Source organism: Taeniopygia guttata, chromosome 26 (assembly GCF_048771995.1).
Source record: "Taeniopygia guttata chromosome 26, bTaeGut7.mat, whole genome shotgun sequence".
Lineage (NCBI taxonomy): Eukaryota > Metazoa > Chordata > Aves > Passeriformes > Estrildidae > Taeniopygia > Taeniopygia guttata.
This window is the reverse complement of record NC_133051.1, coordinates 2,928,188-2,949,538: the sequence shown is the minus strand read 5'-3', so window position 1 is coordinate 2,949,538 and position 21,351 is coordinate 2,928,188. Positions and strand designations below refer to the sequence as shown.

At 49.9% G+C, this 21,351-nt stretch overlaps 1 protein-coding gene across 21 annotated transcripts in view; it reads right to left on the bottom strand.

Annotated features, from left to right (window-relative positions):
- NFASC (neurofascin) overlaps positions 1 to 21,351 on the bottom strand; it is an 81,619-nt gene that overhangs the window by 34,499 nt on the left and 25,769 nt on the right. For 9 of the 21 annotated variants that reach the window (XR_012052017.1, XM_072918693.1, XM_072918684.1 and 6 more), the window contains 16 exons: positions 19,838 to 19,888; positions 15,451 to 15,562; positions 14,663 to 14,847; positions 13,975 to 14,106; positions 12,987 to 13,130; positions 12,073 to 12,184; positions 11,807 to 11,973; positions 10,753 to 10,900; positions 10,030 to 10,154; positions 9,196 to 9,231; positions 8,237 to 8,338; positions 7,955 to 8,152; positions 6,595 to 6,665; positions 5,428 to 5,650; positions 3,016 to 3,131; positions 1,718 to 1,922 (listed from right to left, as the gene is read on the bottom strand). Coding sequence is in view for 20 of the 21 variants with exons in the window: in XM_072918693.1 (XP_072774794.1) it covers positions 1,718 to 1,922; positions 3,016 to 3,131; positions 5,428 to 5,650; positions 6,595 to 6,665; positions 7,955 to 8,152; positions 8,237 to 8,338; positions 9,196 to 9,231; positions 10,030 to 10,154; positions 10,753 to 10,900; positions 11,807 to 11,973; positions 12,073 to 12,184; positions 12,987 to 13,130; positions 13,975 to 14,106; positions 14,663 to 14,847; positions 15,451 to 15,562; positions 19,838 to 19,888 (2,127 nt within the window). In the remaining variant the exon portion in view is untranslated. The remainder of the gene's footprint in view (positions 1 to 1,717; positions 1,923 to 3,015; positions 3,132 to 5,427; positions 5,651 to 6,594; positions 6,666 to 7,954; positions 8,153 to 8,236; positions 8,339 to 9,195; positions 9,232 to 10,029; positions 10,155 to 10,752; positions 10,901 to 11,806; positions 11,974 to 12,072; positions 12,185 to 12,986; positions 13,131 to 13,974; positions 14,107 to 14,662; positions 14,848 to 15,450; positions 15,563 to 19,837; positions 19,889 to 21,351) is intronic. The other 12 variants (XM_072918701.1, XM_072918698.1, XM_072918699.1 and 9 more) reach the window with 5 other exon arrangements.

The following is a 21,351-nucleotide window of genomic DNA, read 5'->3' as shown; positions in this document are numbered from 1 at the left end:
CAGGAGCCAGGTGGTGGTTTTGGCAAAAAAATCCCGTGGGATCCTCCAGCGAGGCCACAGAAGCAGAGCTGGAATGCAGCTCCAGCCCCACTTCTCCTGTTGGGCCAAACTTCACGGCTTTCCTTACATCCCTTTCCCATCCCAAGGTTTTCATCCCAAAAATTTCTCCCTTAGGAGCACGAGAAGTATCCCAAAATCTTCTCTGAACTCCAGTCCTACTTCTCCTCTTGGACCCAAGTCTCCTGACCTTCCTTACACCCCCCACCCATCCCAAAAATTTCTCTCAGAAGCACAAGAAGTATCCCAAAAACTTCTCTAACTCCAGCTCCACTTCTCTTGGTCCCAAATTTCCCGACCTTCCTGACACCCCCCAACCCATCCCAAAGTTTTCCTCCCACGGATTTCTCTCTTAGAAGAACGATAAGTATCCCAAAAATTATCTTAATTCCAGCCCCATTTCTGCCTGTTGGAAACAAATTTCCCAACCTTCCTTACACCCCCCCCTCCCATCCCACAGATTTCTCTCTTAGAACCTCCAAAAGTGTCTTCTCTTATCCCAAAAAATCGCTGGGAAATGGAATTCCAGAGATCTCCCCCAGGCAGCTTCTTCCCACTGCTCCTCACCCTAAGGAATGTTTGGGATTATCGCTGCTTTAACTGCTGAAGGAAGGAAAGAATTATCCAGCCTGGAGTTAAATTATTCTCCTGATTTCCTCCTAATTGCGGTGTCTTAATTGGGGGAAGAGAGATGGGAGAGATCAGGGATTTATTTTTAGTTGTTCAGGATATCCTTCGGCCTCCTCAGTGTCAGTTTGAGGTGATGGAAGGGCTCGGTGGTGTAGGAAAAAATAAAATCCGCATTTTCCCCTTGATAAGAGTCAAATCCGTAATTATTAATTAACGCCACCCACATGTCCTTATCATCATCCCAAATGTCCAAAGCCACCCCAAATCCCCCAGAAATAGGGTCACGATGCCCCTGCCTGCAAAACCTACAGGAATTGAACCTTTTCTTCTGCAACAACCTCAATTATCCACAGAAAATCCTTAAAAATTTGGGATTTTTCCAAGGAATTGTGAAGGAAGAGACAGCATGGAAAGGAAGAGAAAAGGAGAGACCTCAAAATATTTTGAGGCAAGGCTTGCAAATACTTTCTTGTGTTTTTGTGACCTTCTGTGCCTGAATTGCCTCCTGTGCTGTAGGAAAAGTCACTTCCAGCTGTTGGAATTGCAGCTCCAGCTCGGAATTATCGGCGTGTCTATAAATAGCTCCTGTGCCAGCGACAAAATTAAACCCTTGAGTTCATCCTTGACACAAGAACGAGGTGCTCTTGCCTTGAAAGCCTGGCAATGATTCCTGAAGGTCCTGGGAAGGTTTTCCTGCCTTTTCCAGGATGGATCCAACCACTGCCACGTCCCCAAACCGCAGCTCGGGGACATTTACAGCTCAGGCAGCAAATTGAGGGCGCTGAGCTGTTCTTAGGAAAGGGTTTGGCAAATATTTCTCTTGTTCAGCCCAAAATCTTCTTGGCTGAGGTGTCCAGACCACCTGACTGAGGGATTTTTGGGAATGCTGAAGGGGTCAGGAGCCAACTCCAGCTGTGCGACAGCGCCCAGGTGACGCTCAGCTAAAATCCCTCCTCAGATGCCGCTCAGCTCCCTGGATCTGCTCCACCCAAACCTCTCCCAGCAGGAAAAGCTCCCTGTGGGAACATACCTCCTTCAGGGGTGGGGAATTCCTTCATTTCGCTGCGGGGCCCATCCCCTCGGCCGTTGGTGACCACCATCTCCAGTTTGTAGTTGCTGTAAGGGAACAGCCGGGACACGGTGCCCCGGTTGCGGTCTCCAGGAAAACTCACAAACTGCCGTTTTTTGGAGACCCACAGGTTCTTCAGCAAGCTGCTGTCTCTCCAGAAATAGGCCTTCAAGAAATAGGCAGGCCAGGTGAAGCTTTTTTCTGTTTAATAACGGGCTTTTGGAATTTTTAGACGTTAAAAAGCAGAATTTTGCCTTTAAGGGTGGCTCGAGCTTTGGGAGTTTTTAGAGGAATTAGTGAAGCTCCATGAGAAAAATCTGGGTGTTACCTGAGGCTGAGCAGCAGGTTAAGAACTTCCCAAAACATTGAGCAAAACCACTGAGCTCAGACTAAAGCTGTTCCTAATTCCCAAGGATTAAAATCCCAGTAGTTCTCCCTTTCCACTCGCAATGGACAAGGAAAGCTGGGACACACCCAGGCACGAATAAAAACCTGAATTTGGGAACTCTCCCATTCGAGTTCCTGAATGTAAATCCTATTTCATGCAGAAACAAGAATCCATTCAGAAAATCCCACAGAATCAGGAAAAGTGGAGCCAGCAGATGATTGGATTTGGAACGCTGGGATTCTTTGCTGGGCATGAGGTTTTGGGAATGTTTTAACGCCCAGGGAAGGGCTCTGCTCAGGGTTTGGCTTGGTTTGAATGGCTCCATCCTCTGTGCATCAGCAGCAAGTATAAATATTAGATATAAATCTGGAAAGATAGATAAATATTAAATATAAACCTGGAAAGATTCAGAAAAACACGGATCCACGCTGGCTTTAGTGCTGTTAGTCCTGACCACTGGTTTAGGCTTTACAAGGATTGTTGATCAGTAAGAAACGCTGTCAGCGTTTTGGGGATGACACAAAACCTGACCTGGTTGGGGTCACTCCCTCAGAGCCCCTGTGCTCCGTGACCAGGACCATCCCAATCCCTCCCTGTTTTCTTGGAGCTTCCCAAATCCTGCTTGGCTTCCTCTTCCAAGCCCAGAGGTAGCAACAGGAGATGTCCCCAACCCCATCCTGACACCCCAGAGAGCAAATCCTTGGTGCTGCCCCAAACCCAAAGGCTCCTGGTGACCAAAGGAAGTTTTCTGTCATCCCCACATCCAGCAGCTCCACCCCCGGGAACCAGCTGGGAATTTTGGGAGGTTTAGCTGTGTTAATGGTCAGTGCTGGGTGGGGATTTGGGACTGGGGAGTTTGGGATTTGCTCACTCGGTACTCCTTGAGCTGTCCCTGGATGGTGTCCAGGTGCACCCGGGTCCAGGTCAGAGCTATGGCAGTGCTGTTTAAGACTCTGATCCTGACATCCGTGGGCGCAGCCTTGGGATCTGGGCAGGCAGGGATAAAGGTTGTTAGGAACCTGGAATGACCCTGGAGCTCGGACAGATGGACAGCTGGACAGCTGGACACCCCCTGCTGTGCTTTTCCCATCACAAATCCTGCTAGCAGCGTCCTCACGATGGCTGTGCCCTCTTCCATGGGAGGAAAATAAGTCTGATTTCACACCTCCAGCCATCAGGAGAACATTCCTGATCCAGCTAAAAGTGGAAATTCCTGCTGCAGGGAAGGGTCTGGCTCACCTCCTTCTCCAGGTGAGGGATCCCAGCACATCCAATCCTCTCCTTCCTCACCTGTCCCAAAGTTGGACCCCAATGATCCAAAAAAACTCATTTATGTATTTTTAATCACCATTTGGTCAATTTGCTGTTGATCCAGCTGGGATTTAACCTCCTTTCTACAGCTTCTGCTGTGTGTGGAGATCTGGAGTGAAGCAGCTCAGATCTGACTATTTTGTGGACAGTTTTTGTGGATTTTGGGGATTTTTGACCCATACCAACCCTCAAACAGAGGCAGGAGAATCTCTGCTCTCCCTGCTTTGCCTCCACACCTACACTCGGAGGCTCATCCAGGTCATCCCAAAATCTTGTTCAGCCCAAAATCTTCTTGGCTGAGGTGTCCAGACCACCTGACTGAGGGATTTTTGGGAATGCTGAATTCCTCCAAATTATTGCAGGAATTTCCAAGAGAAATGATAAAAAACAAAACCAAAAAAACTGGAAGGGCAGAGAAAAAGGATCTTTCCCAGTAACAGTCTCTGAACTGAGTCCAATTTGCTTCCAGTGCTTTGTCTTCCCCTGATTCCCACTTTTTAACCTCATTTTCCTTGCCCTGTCTACTCTAGGAGATGCCCAGCTGGAGGAGGTGTTGGTCTGTGCCATCCCAACTCCAAAATTCCAGCTTTTCTTCCAGTTTCCGTGCTCTGTTTGTGCCCCTTGGCTTCAAACCTTAGGTCATGGATGGTCACCTGGTTTATCCCAGAATTCCAGCTTTACTTCCAATTTTTGTTCCTTGTTTGTGCCGCTTGGCTTCAAACCTGGAATCTCCTGCCTCATCCACCTTCCTTCTTGAAAAATCCCCAAGTCCCACAGGCAGGGACTCCCTGACACCACAAAGTCACAGAAATTCCTTTAAAAATCCAGTAGCTGGGAACAAACCCCAATTATCCCAGTGGGATCGGGATAGTGGAAGTTGAGAGTCTTGGAAGTTACAAGCACAGGAGGTGATCCCAACAGCCCAGACAAAGATGGAAAGGGAATTAAAGCAGCTGGGATTTGTCCTGTGTGGTCATGGCAGAGGATTAAGGAAAGATGAGCTGAGCCTAAACAGGAAACCAAGTGGAGTTTTATCACAAAAATCCAGGCCAGGATGGATTCAGGAATTTTAGGGCTGTTGTAGAACTTTTAATTTGAGGTGATCTCGATGCTCTGCAGGTGTTAGAGTGGAAAAATTTCTGCCACTTGCTGGGAGAGGGCCAGAGGTGACCTCGAGTGGAATTTTGGTGGTTTCCACAATCCGGGAATGGTTTGGGTTAGAAGGGACCTTACAATTGTCCAGGACCATGGACAGGGACATCTTCCACATCTGAGGCGGCCATGGAAAGGAAGATCTTCCATAGCCCAGGTGGCCATGGACAGGGACATCTTCCACATCCCAGGTGGCCATGGACAGGGAGACCTTCCATAGCCCAGGTGGCCACTGACAGGGAGATCTTCCACAGCCCAGGTGAACGTGGACAGGGAGATCTTCCATAGCCCAGGTGGCCATGGACAGGGAGAACTTCCACAGCCCAAGTGGCCATGGACACTGAGATTTCCCATAGCCCAGGTGGACACGGACAGGGAGACCTTCCACAGCCCAAGTGGCCACGGACAGGGAGATCTCCCATAGCCCAGGTGGCCACGGACAGGGAGATCTTCCACAGCCCAGGTGGATATGGACAAGGAGATCTCCCACAGCCCAGGTGGCCTTGGACAGGGAGATCTCCCATAGCCCAGGTGGCCGTGGACAGGGACATCTTCCACATCCCAGGTGGCCATGGACACTGAGATCTCCCATAGCCCAGGTGGCCATGGACAGGGAGATCTTCCACAGCCCAGGTGGATATGGACAGGGAGATCTTCCACATCCCAGATGAACATGGACAAGGACATCTTCCACTGTCCAGGTCCTCCAAGCCTCGTCCAAACTAAAAGTGGATTTTTATCCCAAATTTTCGCCTGGGCACTCCTTGCCCTTGGACGGGACCATCCCTGCAGTCCCACCTGCAGCTGTGGGAATACTCACAATCCTCCCCGGAGTATCCGATGTAGGTGTCGGGCTCCGGGGCTCTGCCGAAGTCGTTCTCGGCCTGCACCTTGATCTCGTAGGGGACGTAGATGGGGGTGTTCCACACCACGTGCCGCGCGCCCCGCACGGTCTCGTTGTACCAGCTCCCGCGGGGGTCCCGCCGCCGCCACCTCACGATGTACCTGAGGTTGGGCCCATAAGCCTGAGTTGCGTTCAGAGGCTTCAGTGGAGCAAAACAGAGAAGGGAAAGTGAGAAGGAGGGAAATAAAAAAAAAAAAAATAGGATTTTTCCACCAAGGAGATCCCAAAGTTCTGCTCAGCAGTGGGGTCGTGTTCCAGGCTCCATCAGGGTGAGGTTTTGCTCCCAAGGAGAGGCAGAATGAGTTCTTGCCCTCCAGAGCCATGGCAGGATTGAGAAATTTTATTCACAATATCCAAGATTTTATTCCTGGAAGGGTTTGGGTTGAAAGGGATATAAATTCCAAGCCCCTTCCATAGGCGGAGACACTTCCAGTAGCCCAGATTCCTTATCTATATATTACATGATATAAATAAAATATGTGCATAATATCGAATTATACAATATATATTCCATATTTACTATCCCCATGATCCATCTTCTGTTCCTGCTGTCATTCCAGCCCTCCCCACGGCTCATCCCTGATTTCTGGCTGACACCTGCTGGTGCAGGGAGCAAAGCAGGAGCGGCCCCGTAAATCCTCTGAGCTGCTCAAGGACTCGACTTAGGGGACTTAGTGGAGTCTGGAATCTGACATCTTTGGGTGCCACATCTTTGAATTCTTTTATTTTAAATTTTTTAAATTATTCTTTTTACTACAGCACAAAAAACTTTCTTGTACCTTCTGCTTTTTATTTAATGGAATCCTGGAGTGGTTTGGGTTGGGAGGGACCTGAAATCCCATTCCACTCCACCCCCATGAACAGGGACACCTTCCACGAACCCAGGTTGCTCCAACCTGGCCTGGGACACTTCCAGGCATGGAACAGCCATGGATTTTCTGGGAATTCCATCTCAGCCTCTCTCCACCCTCCCAGCGAAGGATTTATTCCCAATATCCCACCTATCCCCGCCCTCTGACACTCTGAACCCATTCCCCCCTCATCCCACAACTCCATCCCAAGGGGCATCCAAGAAGAACTCACGGTCCACGTTATCTCCATGTTGTTTTTTTGGGTCCCTGCCCCTTGAACGCCCGTTGGATTTATTTCAGGACCTGAAATTCACATTGAAAACCGAAACAATGAATTTTTCAATGTCAAAAAACAACCACTGAGGGGTTAAAACCCTGCCAGCCAGAAGTCCTTCCAAGGCAGAAGTTAATGGCCTGATTTTTCCAGAAGTTCCCATTCAGGTTAATGGGACACAAGACTCTCAGTCCTCTGGAAAACCAGGCCATTTATTTTGGAGGCTTTTTTTTGTCCCCTAAATGTCCTAAATCTTTGAAAGGAAACCATTGTGGATGGAGCAGAGTTTGTCACTTTGAAACAGAGCGGGCACTGCTGGGAGCCAACACTAGATGCCAGCAGATCCTCCAACAATCACCCTGGAATGGGTAAAGGAAGAAATGCAGCAGAACTGCTGAGATTCCTGAGAATTCCTCGTGTGGAATTTTCCCAAATGTTCCACAACAAAGCACTGCGCAGACAAACTCAAATCTTGGTTGTGGATTGGAGATTGTTTTGTTCTTTTGTCACGGAATTTGGGTGGGAAGGGATCTTAAAATCACCCAATTTCACATTTCCCTATCCCAGGCTGCTCCAAGCCCCATCAAACCTGGTCTTGGACACTTCCAGGTATCCAGGGGCACACATGTTTTTTCTGGATAATCTCTGCCAGGGCTTCACCACCCCGACAGCTTTAACAGGAGCCAATAATTAACAATATTTGCACTTGAGTCTGATTTTCCTACAGATTTCCAAACTTCCTGTAGTCTGAAGGGATTCCTTTAGGAATCTTCCCTTTAGAGAAAAGAAGGAAAATGAGTTTTTTCTATAATAAATGAGTGATTTCTGTATAAAACTCTGTGTTTTGCTGCTCTGAAGGACATCACCCACAGGCTTGAGAATTCCATGCAGAAAATTCCCCCGACGCCTGTCACCCTGTTCTTTTGAGAGTTTTGAAAGTTCTTCTAAAAGTTCCTATACCTTCTGCTATTTACATATTTCAACTGAGTTTTCTCACACATTTTCATGCAAATATTGATTGTTTTGCATTCTTACTTGTAAGTGGAGAGAATTGATGGACTGTTGGTTTGACCAGTGTGGTTGGAGAGGCAACAGTTTCACCCTCCAACCCACTGCCATTTTCACTGTTGTATACATAACAGAGTCAGAAAATAAAGTTTGCTTTTTAAAGTTCTTTTTCTTTCCTTTTACACCTAACCTGCTTCTGTAAGTTATTTTGTGTCACAGCCGCCCTTGCCAACCTATTCCTGGGATCGAGGGAAGAGCCTCCATGGAGAGTGGTGGATTCCAAGGACAAAAAAACCTGGGAAAAACTCACGTGCCCCGTTGGTCTGGTAGCGCTCGGAGGGCAGGCTGGGCACGCTGCTGCCCACGTCATTGACGGCGATCACCCGGAATTGGTAATTCACGTACGGCGACAGGCTCAGCACGGCCGAGTTGACGCTCCCGGGATACCTGGAGTGGTTGTGCCACATTCCCGGCTGGAAGCGGTCCTCCTCAAACTGGACAATGTAGTCTGGGAAGAGCAGGAAGAGGTGGGTGGAGGGTTTGGATGGGAAGGGATTTTCCATCACAGGGATTTTGGGGACAGGGAACAGACCTGTGATGGGGCTGTTGTTGTCATCGCCAGGGATCCACGTCAGCCGCACGCTCCTCTCGGCCAGATCCGTCAGCTCCAAGTCCCGGGGCCGGTCAGGTCGTTCTGTTGGAATGGGATAAATGAGGCTGGAATTGTCCCAGGAGCAAGTCCCAGTTCCCACCACCTCTCCCAGCCCTGTGGGCAGGATGTGCTCCAGGGCACAATCCACGTCCTGCAGCTCTTTAGGGGACTGGAGTGATTTTTAAAATAAAAATGTGGTCATTTCTGACAGTGTCTTGCCTGGAAATCTTGCCTTTCCCAGGAAAAATCCTGCTTTTCCCAGGAGAAATCCTCCCTTTCCCAAAAAAAAAGCAACCCAAAAAAAACCCCAAAAAACCCAAAAAACCAAAAAAAAAAAACCCAAAAAAAAAAAGGTGGGAAAAGAAGCAGGGGCTGGTTTAGGGGGATTTGTGACCCTACACAGAGAAATGCAAATGAACAGCAAATAAAGGACACAAAACCTTAATGGAAACAAGAAATTTTGATAGGAATTCCCCATTTTAAAAAATGTGATCACAAGGACCAGCTCATGCAACATGCAACAACAGGAATAAATTCCAGGTAAAAATTAGAGGACTCCATGTGGTTTGTTTTTTTTTTTCCCATCAGGATTTTCAAGTACATGTGAAGTGATTCCTGCACTCAGGGCCTGCCACCGTGGAACACAAAATGTGATGGAACAGGAGCATTCTACCCATCTGGATGGGTTTTCAAGGACCATTTGGATGGGACTTGGAAAAATCAGCTCCTTTGAGGACAGCTTGGGAAGGACTTGGAGCTTCAGCTCCTTCAAGGACCACCTGGAAGCATCATCCCCCATTGTTTTCCAGCTGCCACCCATTTCTCTTGGAGTTACTGGTGAGGGAAAACCAAAACCAAGGTGGGAAATAAAAGGAAGGAGAGGAATTAGTGACGATTACCTTTGGGTAAATCTCTCAACCGATTAGCGGGGATGGCTGCAAGGTAAGACAGTGCTTGTTAAATCGGGTTAGTTTAAGCTTGGGAGGCCAAAGGAGCACCTGGCAAACATAAAGTTATAGATTTCAGCGGGAATTTATCCAGTTTGGGAAGCAGAGCAGGAATATCCTTCCCCCAGAGACCTCCATTATTCACCCACACTCGTAACTGACAGCAAAAGGGAAATATCAGCCTGATGTGGGGTTAATGAGCCATTAGGGGAAAGGAAGGGAAATAAATCAACCCCAGGGGAATTATTTGGGATTTGGGATTCCTGTTCCAGCTGTGGAGGGGCGCTGGCAGGTTGTGGCATTCCTGGGAACCTGAAGTGGCCAGGGGATGATAAATCCCTGTTTGCCAAGCAGAGCTTGCAGGGACACAAATGGGGAATGGGGTGAAGTTTGTCCCTCCCTGTGCTGCAAAGGGGATGCACAAAGGGGGAGGAGCTGGCTCAGCCCCAATCCCATAGCTCAGCATCCCAACACCCCACTAAATTCACCCCCAAATTTAGGACTTTTCTCATGGATCTTCAACATCCACCTGGGGATATTTTGGGCTGTGTGCCACAATTCCTGTTTCATTTTTTACCGTCAAATCCCAGGGGTTTTTGCAGCATTTCAGCGCCATCATCCGAGACGAGGCAGCGAATCCTGCGGCAACGGAACCCCTGCTCTGCCAGCACCTCCCTGAGCATCCAGGGACAGCCTTGGAGCCCAGACCCCCCTTCCAGCCTGACCTCGAGGTTGGGGTGTCCTGTTCAAAGCCAACCACTCAGCTGTGGGGTCAGGGGGCTTTACCCAGCACGGTGAGATAGGCCTTGGCCAAGTCCTTGTCCAGCTCCGTGCTGGCCACGCACGTGTAATCGCCCTGGTCCTTCTCAGTCACACCATAGATCGTCAGACCATCCTCTTCCTTCTTCATCCTTCAAGGAAACAACATCCCAAAATTCTGCCCCAGCATATTTAGGTAGAAGTGTTGAAAGCTGGATGTTCCCTGACAAAATCCAGCTGGAAACCCAGCCAGAGCAGGAGAACATCTCCGGTCTGGAAGTTTTATCAGCTGAGGATGTGCTGGGTTATTCTGGGAAAGCTCATTTCCTAAGGAATCGCGCGCCCTGGGGTGTATCTGGGGAATAATCACATTTTTAGGACAACAGCCAACCCTGGGCTCGTGCCCTGGGATCAGATCTTGCCTCACAAGAAAAAGGAGTCAGGTAGAGAAAGGAAATTAAAGCTGTGCCAGCCGCAGCAGAGAAACATTAATTCAGGAGTGGCTCGTTATGAATTCCCAGGTTTTATCAAGATGTCCTAAAATACCCAGGAATAAAACCCACAGCAAAGTCTGGATTTACTGATAAATCAGCTGGAATTGCTGGAGGGAGCCAATGAGATTAAAAGCGGCAAAAACATCAAACGTCATTTAGGTGGGAACTCAATATTTATCCCTGGGGACTCCTGGAATGTTCTGCTAAAAATCCAACAATTCTGGGAGAGAAATTGATGGAATTTTTGGGCACAGACCTGCTGCCCAGGTACAGTGGGGCATCGTCCTTGAGCCAGGTGACCATGAGCCGCAGCGTGGGGTCGTGCTTGACGCGGCAGTGGAGCCGGGGCATGGTGCCCCTCTTGACCACCTGGTCCTCGGGGCCCCTCACGATCCTGGTGGGGTCTGTATGGGGTCACAACCAAAGGGTCACATTCCAAACTCCTCAGGACCCCTCATGATCCCTGTGGGGTCTGCATGAAATCAGGGGCTATGCCCCAAACTTCTCATGTCCTCCCATGATGTTGGTGGGGTCTGCACAGGGTCAAGGGTTAAGTGCCAAACTCCTTGAGGTCCCTCACAACCCTTGAAAGGGTCTGCACAGGGCTACAAACAAAGGGTAACACCCCTGACTCCTCAGGTTCCCTCACAATTTTGGTGGGGTCTGCGTGGGGTCAGGGGTTGTGTCCCAAACTCCTCAGGTCCCCTCACGATCCTGGTGGGGTCTGCAGGAGGTCACAAAGGCTCATGTCCCAGAACCGTGGGGCTTGGCTCAGGACTCAACGGAGAGCAGGGTTACTTGGGAAGGACAAGCACAGTTGGGGTGTTTGTCCAGCTTTGAACAAATAAATTAATTTAACGAGTCATTAATTCGTGCTGAGCCTTTAAAAGAACCCGATTTTTTGGAGTCAGCAGCCGGATTTGCTGAGTGGGGTAAAAACAATTCCAAAAATGTTTTATTGTCCTCAGCTAATCCTGAGGAACACTTGGGGTCAGTGGTGGCGTTGTTGAAGGCATCTCCCAGCCTGACACCCAACCCAAACCCTTTCACCATTCCCAGCCTTGGCTTTTCCCAACATTAAAATGGAATCTCCACCATTTTAAGGCTCCAAGCTCTGACCTGCTGGAAGATCAGAGGAGCCACAACCAACCCCCTTCACCTCAAGGGTTATTCCTGATGCAACTTCCAGATAATCCAAGACATTGACCTCAACTACTGCTGCAACTTCCAGAGGATCCAAGATTTTGACCTCAACTATTTCTGCTGCAACTTCCAGAAGATCCAAGATTTTGGTACCTCCGTGCCCCTACCTTTGACCTCCAGGCGGACCTGGGCCTCAGCCTTCCCCAGGATGTTGGTGGCCACACAGGTGTAGATTCCCTGGTCCTCCTTCCGAGCCATGAACATCTCCAGGCTCCCGTTCTCATGGGCTTTGTAGTTGCCTCCATCCAGCGTGTTCCCCTGGCCGTTCTTAAACCTCCCAACACCACAAAGTGCTGTTGGAAGGGAAGGAAAAGCAGGAAACCCCCCCTTTTCCCACCCCTTGGAATAGAGCGGGGTGGGATCCAGCTCTTACCAGCGCAGGGTGGGGATGGGGGACCCGAAAAACGGACAATCCAGGCGTGTCCTGTTGTTCTGGATCACCCTGATCAGCTGGTTCCGGGGGCCCAGGATCCGGGGGGGAACATCTGCCAACCACCAGAATTCCAGCCATGGGGAAGGAGGAAATATTGATTCTGCTGCTCTTTTCCAGCTTTTTCCCTGTTTTTTTTGGTTCACTTTTCCTACTGGCACTTTCAAAACCCAGTAGAGCTTCTCAATTCCTGCTCACCTCCCCTTCCCTCTCTTTCCAGCCTCATTATCCCTGGATTTGCCCAGTCTTTGCCTGGTGTGAATCCATGGCAATGGATTCCCACTCCAAAGTCTGGGTGCTTTTGTGCATTCCCTCAGAGCAGCAAAGGGGAAAACTCATGGAAAACTTCAGCAGGGAAAAGAGGGCTTGGAAAAACCAGGGAGAGCGACTTTTACATGGGAATATGGTAATAGGATAAAGGGGAATTAATTTAAACTAAAATAGGAGAGTCTGGGTGGGATATTGGGAAGAAATTCCTGGCTGGAAGGGTGAGGAGGGGCTGGGATGGAATTCCCAGAGAAGCTGTGACTGCCCCTGGATACCCCTGGAAGTGTCCAAGGCCAGGTAGGACAGGGTTTGGAGCGCCCTGGGACAGTGGAGGGTTCCATGCCCCACCCTTCCAAGAGGGTGGAATTTTAGATGAATCCCAGAACCAACTGGCTGGAAAAAGGTTGGTTGGAAAAGACCTTTAAGATCATCAAGTCCAACCTATGACCCAACACCACCTTGGCACCAAGAGCTGCATCCACCCTTTTAAGATGACTTTTGAGCTGAGCTTTAAGGGCCTTCCCAACCCAAGCCATCTTCAGATTCCACGGAAATTTGAGTTTTGGGAGCTCCCATTCCCGCAGCCTCACCCAGCACGCTGACGAAGGCGTTGGCCAGCAGGTAGCCGTGCTCGTTGGACGCGTTGCACTGGTACACGGCGCTGCTGCCGATCTGCGTGTCCCGGAACACGATGGTGTCCCCGGCCACCTCCCGGCTCGGGTTGGGGGGAGACGCTTCAAAACAAGGACAAGTCCTTCAATTCAATTCCAAATGAAAATCCACCCCATAATATCATGGAGGATCCTCCCAGCTCAGCCCAGTTCAATCCCGGTGGTGGTATGTGAGCTCCACAGCCACAACTAGGAGCCACTGGGTGGACTGGGTGCATCCCAGACAAGCTGGGGGTTCACGTGGAGGCCCACGTGGGTGTTGGACACCACCAGCAGCTCTGGCTCATGCCCAGCCAGAAGATCCGTGGCTGGAATTTGGGCTGGGATTTTGCCTGGGATTTGGGCCGGGATTTTGGAGAAGGAAGCAACTCTGGCCCATGATCAGCCATGAGATCCTTAGCTGGGAGTTTTGTGGGATTTTGGCTGAGATTTTGGAGAAGGTGGCAACTGTGACTCATGCTCAGCCATGAGACCCTTGGCTGGGATTTGGGCTGGGATTTTGGAGGAGGAAGCCACTCTGGTTCATGATCAGCCAGGAGATCCTTGGCTGGGATTTTGGTGGGATTTTGCAGCAGGAGGCACCTCTGGCTCATGCTTACTCATGAGATCATTGGCTGGGATTTTGGGCTTGGATTTTGGCAGGGATTTTGGAGAAGGAGGCAACTCTGGCCCATGATCAGCCATGAGACCCTTGGCTGGGATTTTGGTGTGATTTTGGCTGAGATTTTGTAGGGGGAGGCAACTCTGGCTCCTGCTCAGCCATAAGACCTTTGGTTGGGATTTTGGTAGGATTTGGGCTGGGATTTTGGAGGAGGAAGCCACTCTGGTTCACGCTCAGCCAGGATATCCTTGGCTGGGATTTTGGCAGGGATTTTGGAGGGGGAGGCCCAGTCTCTCCCGCACTCACATTCGATGGGCTCTCCGTTCACCAGCCACTGGATGGACGGTTTGGGGTTGCCGTTGGCCCGGCACACGAGCCTGCCGTCCTCGCCGGGGGCCAGGATCAGGTTCTCCGGCTCATCCAGCCAGTAGGGAGCAGCTGGAAAACAGCCCCGGCCCGGTGACACAGGGACAGGGGCACCACCCCAAATTCCTCCCTCCAACACTCCCCAGGGGTGGAAGGTGATGGAAAAACCGAGTGGATTTCCCAGGATTCGGTGAAGGAGGCGAGACCCCTTTCCTCTCCCTGGCCACACAAATTTGTATCAGTGGGATTCCATCTCCCGCTGCTTTTGGGGCCATTTGGACAAGATATAATTCAAAAAAGGGAACATTTAGATGGGATATTGGGATGGCATCATTCTTTGGGAGGGTGGGGAGGGGCTGGGATGGAATTCCCAGAGAAGCTGTGGCTGCTCCATCTGTGGCTGGGTTGGATGAGGCTTGGAGCAACATGGGATCATGGAATGTGTCCTGGAACTGGGTGATGTCTAAAGTCCTTCCAACCCAACCCATTCCATGATTCCCTGAAGAACGCAGACGCAGCACAGACCCATCTCCAGGGAAAGGCCCCGCTGTCCCTCCAGCATTCCATGAATGTCCCCTCCCGGCTCCAGGCGGCCGGGACCCAAAGAGGGAAGGTAAAGGTGACGTACCCTTCACTCTCACCGAGATCGTGTGGCGGATGCTGCCCATCTTGTTGGAGGCCAGGCAGAAATATTCCCCGGAGTCCTCCTCGGACACGTTGGAGATGCGCAGGGCCTTGTTGAAGTTCTCCAGCTTGGTTTTGCCCACCGGGAGCTCTCCACCTTTCTTGTACCACATGATGTCCGGCGCTGGTCTGAGGAGAGGGGAGCAGATCAGAGCTTTTCCAGAGGCTAGGGAATGACTCCCAAATAAAGAGTTGGGATTCCTAACAGTGAAATTCCCATCCTGGGAACCACTAAAACCCAGGGGGAAGATCTGATCTAACTGGTGGGCCACCCTTATTCCCACCACCCTCCTTCCCACCACTGCCTCTAAACAATGGACCTGCAGGTCAGGAATGGTGTTCTCCACCTGATCCTCCTGGGAATCCAGGATCATGGAATTCTGGAATGGTTTATGGTGGAAGGGACCTCAAAGCCTATCCCTGATCATGGTGTGGGCTGGACCACGAGACCAGGACACTTCGGGGGGACACAAATGTCCTCCCCCACAGCGTGGTGAGGAGCTCCTGGAAATTCCCAAATTTTAGGACAAACCAGTGGCTGGGAATTATCCTTGGACAAGGATCTGAAGACACCTGGAAACCTCAGCATTTCCATTTGCCCATCGAGCAGGTTATGGGAGCTTTGTTAACAACTAAAAAGGAGGGAATGATCCATTTTTCCCAATCCAGGGGTGATTCCTTGCACTGATCCCGCTGGGAATTGCTGGGAATCGCCCTCTCCGTGGTACATACACTCCAGAGGCGATGCATTCCAGCAGGAGATCCACCCCTCGGAGCACCATCTGGCTGCTGGAAGTTCCGTAGGGATACATGAAGCTGGGAGTGGTTTCCGTGATCCCTCGGGCTGGAATCAGTGGGGGAGAAGGAAAAACAAAACAAAAACAAAACAACAAACAAACAAAAATTAACCAAAACAAAACAAAACAAAAAAAAGAAAACAGAACACGGTTCTTTTAAAAGTGTCTGGGAATTCACGGAAGGTGTCACCTCCCCGGCCATCCCGGGATTCTGAATTCACCTGGGGAAGGTGCATGGAAAGGGAAGGAGGGCTCCAAATGAATTTGGGGTTTTAAAAAAAGAAGGGGAGAGAGAGGAAGTTTGACAGGCAGGGGAGAGAAGGAGCAGCAGAGGGGACTGAGTGTTGGGTATGGTCCCCATTCCATCAATTCCTGCTTTTCCTGCCCTCCCTGCCTCTGGAAAATGGGCTGGAATCAGACGGAATTGGGAAATGTCGATGGATGTAACATATAACGAAGGACAGCAGGAAAAACAGGCACGGAAAGGGTTTGTTCAGACCCAGAGCCACTTTTCCATAGAATTCTCCGGGATACGGAGCATCCCCAGGGCTCCAGCTGCACCAAGGAGGTTTTCCAGCTTTCCTGGAGGCCTGGAAGGATGATTCCCCTTGGAAAGGGATAGCTCAGCCACCAAAATCACCCATTTAGGGATGGACAGGGAAGTTTAATGGGAAAAAAAACAAAGGGAAGACATGAGACAATTCCCTTTGGATCCACACACAGTGAAGGCCTCTGTGCAGGGGGAAAAAATTAATTATTCATGGAAAAAATTCCATTAAGGAGTGGAATGATTGACCTAGATCTGGATCAGTGAGGACAAAACAGGATGAGATGGGCGGGAAAGCAGCAGTAGCAGGGATGGAAGTTATGGGATGAGGAAAGGGGTGGGATGGGATCGGAACAGGGACACAAAAAATCCTGGAGTGATCCATGGGGAGAGACCATCCCGGTGCCCTGAAACTTCCTTAGCTCAATGAATGGGGCGATTTTGGGAATTTTGGGAAACTTCCAGAGCTGCAGCAGGGAAAGGAGGAGGGGAGTGAGGATGAGGATTCTTCCTGGAATTCCCACCTTAGGGAAGGAAAATCCAACCCCAGGATTCATCCATGGAATCCTTGGGATTGGTTCCACACCCACATCCCACCGCTCCCACAGGTTCCGGGTGCGATTCCAGTTAGTCAGTTATGGATTAATGGATTATCAGGGCAGGAAAATCCCGACTTTATCCCAAAAAGCCGAGTTCTCCGGGTCTGTCCGCATCCCTGCTACCGGAGAAAGTCTCATTCCCGGTTAAACCAGCTTAGCCCATCCCAGGGCAGAACTCCCAAACCTCCACCACAACCGGGAGCTTCTCCCGCCAAACAAGAAAAGTGGGAATTCACTCTTTTATCTGCCAAGATTGGCTTTGATCGGGATTTATTCCCACTCTGGATCCCATGGGATAACTGGAAACACTAAGCAGAGCAAGCCGGATTTTACAAGCCTGTATTAATGATGGCAATTAAAAATCAGGGAGATTAATTAGTACCCTCCTGGCTTTAATGAATGTAAGGACTGCATGGAAAAAACCCGGATTTTTGCCTCAGCACAGCACAATTAATAAATAATAATTAATATATAATAAATAAAATTAATAAATAATAAATATTTTGCTGTTTCTAACAGGGACCAGCCAGGAATTCCCTCCAAACCAGAGGCTCTGAGCATGTGGAAGTTCCAGCTGGAAGTCAAGTTTTCCCTCATCCCTCTGGATGGATCCAAGCTGGAAAAATAAATCCTGGGGCTGTTTATTTCAGCTTAAAAATTCATTCTGCTCCCAAGCTTTGCTGTGGACTGGAAACATCCCAGAAATACTTGACTCACCCCCCCCAGAGCTGTCCCTTTCCCATCTAAAATTCCCCCATCAGTTCTCTTTTCCAGGGATGTGCTCATCCTGACACATCCCAGCTGCTCAGCGTCCACCCAGTCAGGCTCAAACAGCCTCAGGTTTTCCAAAAAAAGAGAGGAAATGGGACAAAACAGGGTTTGAATTCCTTTAAAATGGGAAATTCTGCTAATTAAATGTTCCATTTATCCTTTTGGATCGTTTTTCCCTGATAATTGCCCACGGAATTCTGGGAATCATCACTCCAAGCACTGGGGACAAAGGGTGGGTGACACTTCCTGTGGTTATCCCAGCCCCGGAGAGGAATTTGGGACAAGTATCCCACAAATCTCCCTGCTCCATGTCCCCACCAGCAGATCCCCCATTCCCAAGCTCAGGAACGTCCTGGCAATGGGATTCCCAACCTTCCAGACCCCTTTTCCAGCTGCCTCTGGAGCAGAGCTGGGATTGTGGGGATCTGCACCCCAAGGAAGAACAGCCAAGAGCCCCAAATCCCCCCAGCACCCCAAATCCTTGGGATTCACATCCCTCTCCACATCCAAAGCTCCAACATTCCCAGCCGGGAGGAACACTGAGGCAGCCACAAGGAAAAGGACAGAGGGGAAGAACTGTTACCCCCAGTTCATTAATTATTGAGTTAATTAAGGCCTGGGTTGGAGTCCAGGTCTGCACAGGGGTGGGAGGGGGGGATTGGAACCCTCTGGAGCCAGGAAGTTTTCCAGGGAATGTTACAACACAAACAGCAGGAAGTTTCTCCTGTGCACCCACGAAATGAGGGACAGAATGGGATTGTGCAGATAAATCCCATTTTCCTGATGGAGCGACCCTTAAGATCCCATTTCCCTGAATGAAGATAACCAGCGGGGAATCCAGAAGCCCAGGAGAACTCTCCACTGGAATTCCCTTTGTCTCTGTCCTATTTCTTGTCCCCTCCCTTCCAGGTGGTTGATGCTGCTCCCCCTGAAGCTGATTTTGTTGATGATTCCTTTTCCCACCCATTTTTCCAAGTATTCCCAGACTGTCCAGCCCATTCCAGCACTTCCTCCCAGGCCGATTCTGCTGCTGAGCCTTTCCCAGGCCCTCAGCCCCCATCCAAACCCTCCTGCTCCCGATGCCAGGATCCCAATTCCCTTGGCCGTGCCCTGGTCTGGCACATCCCGCCCTTCTCTGGCTCTCCCTGCTTCCAGCTGGCAACGCCCTCCTTGTCCCCAAAAGTCCCTGCGGGATGGGAATTGTGCCCTGGAGTGTGCCAAGCCCCGAGGAAGCTCCAGCTCCGCAGGGATTTCACTCCAGGACACTGTGGGGACAGCAAGGGACATTCCCGGAGCTGACCCCGCACAACCCCGGCCCCAAAAGCAGCAGGAAGGGCAGGAAGTGAATCCTGTCCGGGACAGCTCCGGATCTGGGAGCAGTTGGAATCCATGGTGGCTTTGGAGAGGTGGTGGCATTGCCAGGATTCCCAAACCAGCCCCATCTCCTGCTCCCCAAAATCCCTGATGGCTGCCCTTGTCACCCCAACACATCCCTGAGAATTCCAACCCGTTCCCAGGGCAGCCATCCTGGGGTTTTTGTGCCTGAAGCACCATTTAGGATTTTGGGATGGGATTCTCTCAACAGGCTCAGAATCCAGAGGAAATTCCCTGCCCAGATTTTGGCATGGAATTCTCCCAACAGGCACAGAATCCAGAGGGAATTCTCTGCCCAGATTTAGGATTTTGGCATGGGATTCTCCCAACAGGCTCAGAATCCAGAGGGAATTCCCTGCCCAGATTTTGGCATGGGATTCTCCCAACAGGCTCAGAATCCAGAGGGAATTCCCTGCCCAGATTTAGGGTTTTGGCATGGGATTCTCCCAACAGGCAGAGAATCCAGAAGAAATTCCCTGCCCAGATTTTGGCATAAGATTCTCCCAACAGAGGCAGAACCCAGAGGGAATTTCCTGTCCCAGCAAAGGGCAGGAACCTGTGGAAGCTCATGTCCAACCTCTCTGCACAGGAATCACCCGGATTTCAGGAAAACCCAAATATTCCTCTTTTTCTTCCCTCTTTTTATCCCTGCCTGAGTTCAGCTGGAAATCCCAGGAATCCTCACACTGGAAATGTTCTTCTGGAGACACAGAAGAGAGGGATGAGGATCTGATATTTAAATCCTGAGTTTTGCTCAAGAGGGACTAAACTCGGTTCAGCCACATGGGGCAGACCCTATAAACCCCAAACCTCCCAAGTTGGGCTTAACTCATTTAAACCCCGCTCAGCAGAAATGGGGAACTTTGTGGGGTTTTGTGGTGGCTTGGGTGGATTTATGCCGATAAATTTTGGCAAAGTGAGGCCACGATGGGGACATGGCGACAGCCAAAGGGACACGGGCAGGGAATGGGGTCAGTGGGGTTAGGCGGGACTGGGTTAAGCCGGGACTCCCAAAGCCAGCGTGGACTCACCGCGGTACATGGCGGGGGAATTTCCTAAAGACGTTTCGTTATGGGACTTCTCTGCAATTGAACAAAACACCGTGAGCAGCGCCGGGGAGGCGGGGACAGCGTGGGAAGGGGACACGGGAATTCCCAAAAAACAGACAGGGTGAGGGACATGGGGACATCCCAAAAAACGGACAGAGTGGGAGACATGGGAATTCCCAAAAAACGGACATAGTGGGAGACATGGGAATGCCGAAAAAGCAGATAGAGTGGGAGACAAGTGAGTTCCCAAAAAAAACAGAAAGGGTGGGGGACATGGTGACATCCCAAAAAACATCCAGGCCTGGGGACACAAGGAATTCCCAAAAAAACACCAAGGATAGAACAGGGTGGGGGACATGGGGACATCCCAAAAACCAATAAGGACAGGGGACACACAGAATTCCCAAAAAAACCTGCCAGGGTGGGGGATGGACATGGGGACATTCCAAAAAACATCCAGGCCTGGGGACACGAGGAATTCCCAAAAAACCACCAAGGATAGGACAGGGTGGGGGACATCCCAAAAATCAGCAAGGACAAGGGACACGCGGAATTCCCAAAAAACCAGCCAGGATGGGGGATACAGGGAATTCCCAAAAAACAGCAAGGATGGCAGCATGGGGAATTTCCAAAAAACAGCAAGGAGAGGACAGGGCAGGGAACACGAGAATTCCCAGAAATCAGCAAGGAGAGGACAGGGCAGGGAACACGAGAATTCCCAGAAATCAGCAAGGACAGGACAGGGCGGGGAACACAAGAATTCCCAGAAATCAGCAAGGACAGGACAGGCAGGAGCAGGGATCCAAAAGCACTCGAAGCGCGGCACCTTCCAGGACAAACACAGGAGGAGCAGCAGGAAAAGGGGCTGATTTCCCTCTCCAAGGAATGGGAAGAGCTAAAAGTGTGGGAATAGTAGAGAAAATATTTCCTTGGAATGTTTTTCTCTTTGGAATCTTTGGGAAAACCCAAAAATCAGAGCAATTTGGAGGGGAAAATGTTTTTGGGGTTTTTTTTTCTGTTTTTTGACTACAAAAATTCTGCATTCCAGATGCTTTTTCCCATGGGATGGACACAGCTGCACAATGATGTAGGAAGGCATGGAGGAGATGAAATAGTAATAATAATAATAATTATTATTATTATTACTATTATTATGTTTTAAGAATACAATCTGCTGAATAATTATAATAATAATAATTTTTTTTTTTTTTTTTAAGAGCACAACCTGCTGTAAAATCCCTTTAAGGCCATCCCTCCCTGGAACGTTCCCATTTTCCTCCTACATCCCATTCCATGATTTTTCAGGATCTTGGGAAGGCTTTTTGAAGGAGCCAAGCTCAGGGATTAAGGCAGAGGTGATCCAAGATCTTGGGACAAATCCGACCTCGTCCCCTTGCAACACTTTATGGATGAAGAATTTTTTATATGGGAAATTAAAGCCTCAGTTCCCAAATTTTTAAAGGAATCTGGGAGACTCCTGGGATGGAATTTTTCTC